The 782-nt window shown below is 38.5% G+C and overlaps 1 protein-coding gene across 6 annotated transcripts in view; it reads right to left on the reverse strand.

Annotated features, from left to right (window-relative positions):
- LOC119585815 (tetratricopeptide repeat protein 4-like) overlaps nt 1-782 on the reverse strand; it is an 8212-nt gene that overhangs the window by 1779 nt on the left and 5651 nt on the right. For all 6 annotated transcript variants that reach the window (XM_037934536.1, XM_037934537.1, XM_037934538.1 and 3 more), the window contains exon 6: nt 46-222. In XM_037934536.1, coding sequence (XP_037790464.1) covers nt 46-222 — 177 coding nt within the window. The remainder of the gene's footprint in view (nt 1-45; nt 223-782) is intronic.

Below are 782 nucleotides of genomic sequence, written 5' to 3' on the forward strand. Positions count from 1 at the left end.
AGAAATAAGCTCTTCCACCACAAAACCTAAAATCTGAAAACTCACCTGAGCTGCTGGATGACAGGGTTCCAGGTCTGACAATGTGACCGACGCAGACCCCTTCACCCCAGCACTCCCAAGCTTAACACCACGGCCTTCAATGATGTTGATCAGATTCTTCTCCTCAAACTCTTTCTTCTTCTCTTCCTGCAACTTCTTGCGTTCGTTACGTTCCGCAATTTTCTATTTGGCGAAAGGTCTGACTTAGTAAATGTGTATTTCTTGCTTACATTGTGAAAACATTTTACTGCGAGTTTTAAGCACAAAGTCAGAGAGGATATTGTACAAGGCGAAAGAAAAGGTTTCTTAACACATACATGCCACATAATTATGGCAATTATGGTTCCAGGATCAAGCCAGATTTATCCATTTGCTGTACCAAAAGAGCTTACATATTTTGATAAAATTGGAATCTACATCATAATTTTAATACTGCTGTGAGCCCTTAACAAAATGTATCTTACAACAACCTCCAATACTTGCACTTTGCTTAGCAACCACAGCAAGTGGTAAATGTAAAAAGAAGAAAAAAAAAAATGCTGGATACCCCTGGAGCTGCACTATCCATTGCAGTGAAACTACTAAACAACTGCTAGAAATTACAGCATAGAAAGGGAAGAAGGAATGAGACAGGAAGAAGTAGTAGTATAAAGATTTTAGAATCATACTTTATCAGAAAGGAAAGAGCAGAAGCTTCATCCATCAAGGTAGGTTAAGAGTTTGGTAACAGTCTTAACAAATCT

Source organism: Penaeus monodon, chromosome 20 (assembly GCF_015228065.2).
Source record: "Penaeus monodon isolate SGIC_2016 chromosome 20, NSTDA_Pmon_1, whole genome shotgun sequence".
In the NCBI taxonomy this organism is placed as follows: domain Eukaryota; kingdom Metazoa; phylum Arthropoda; class Malacostraca; order Decapoda; family Penaeidae; genus Penaeus; species Penaeus monodon.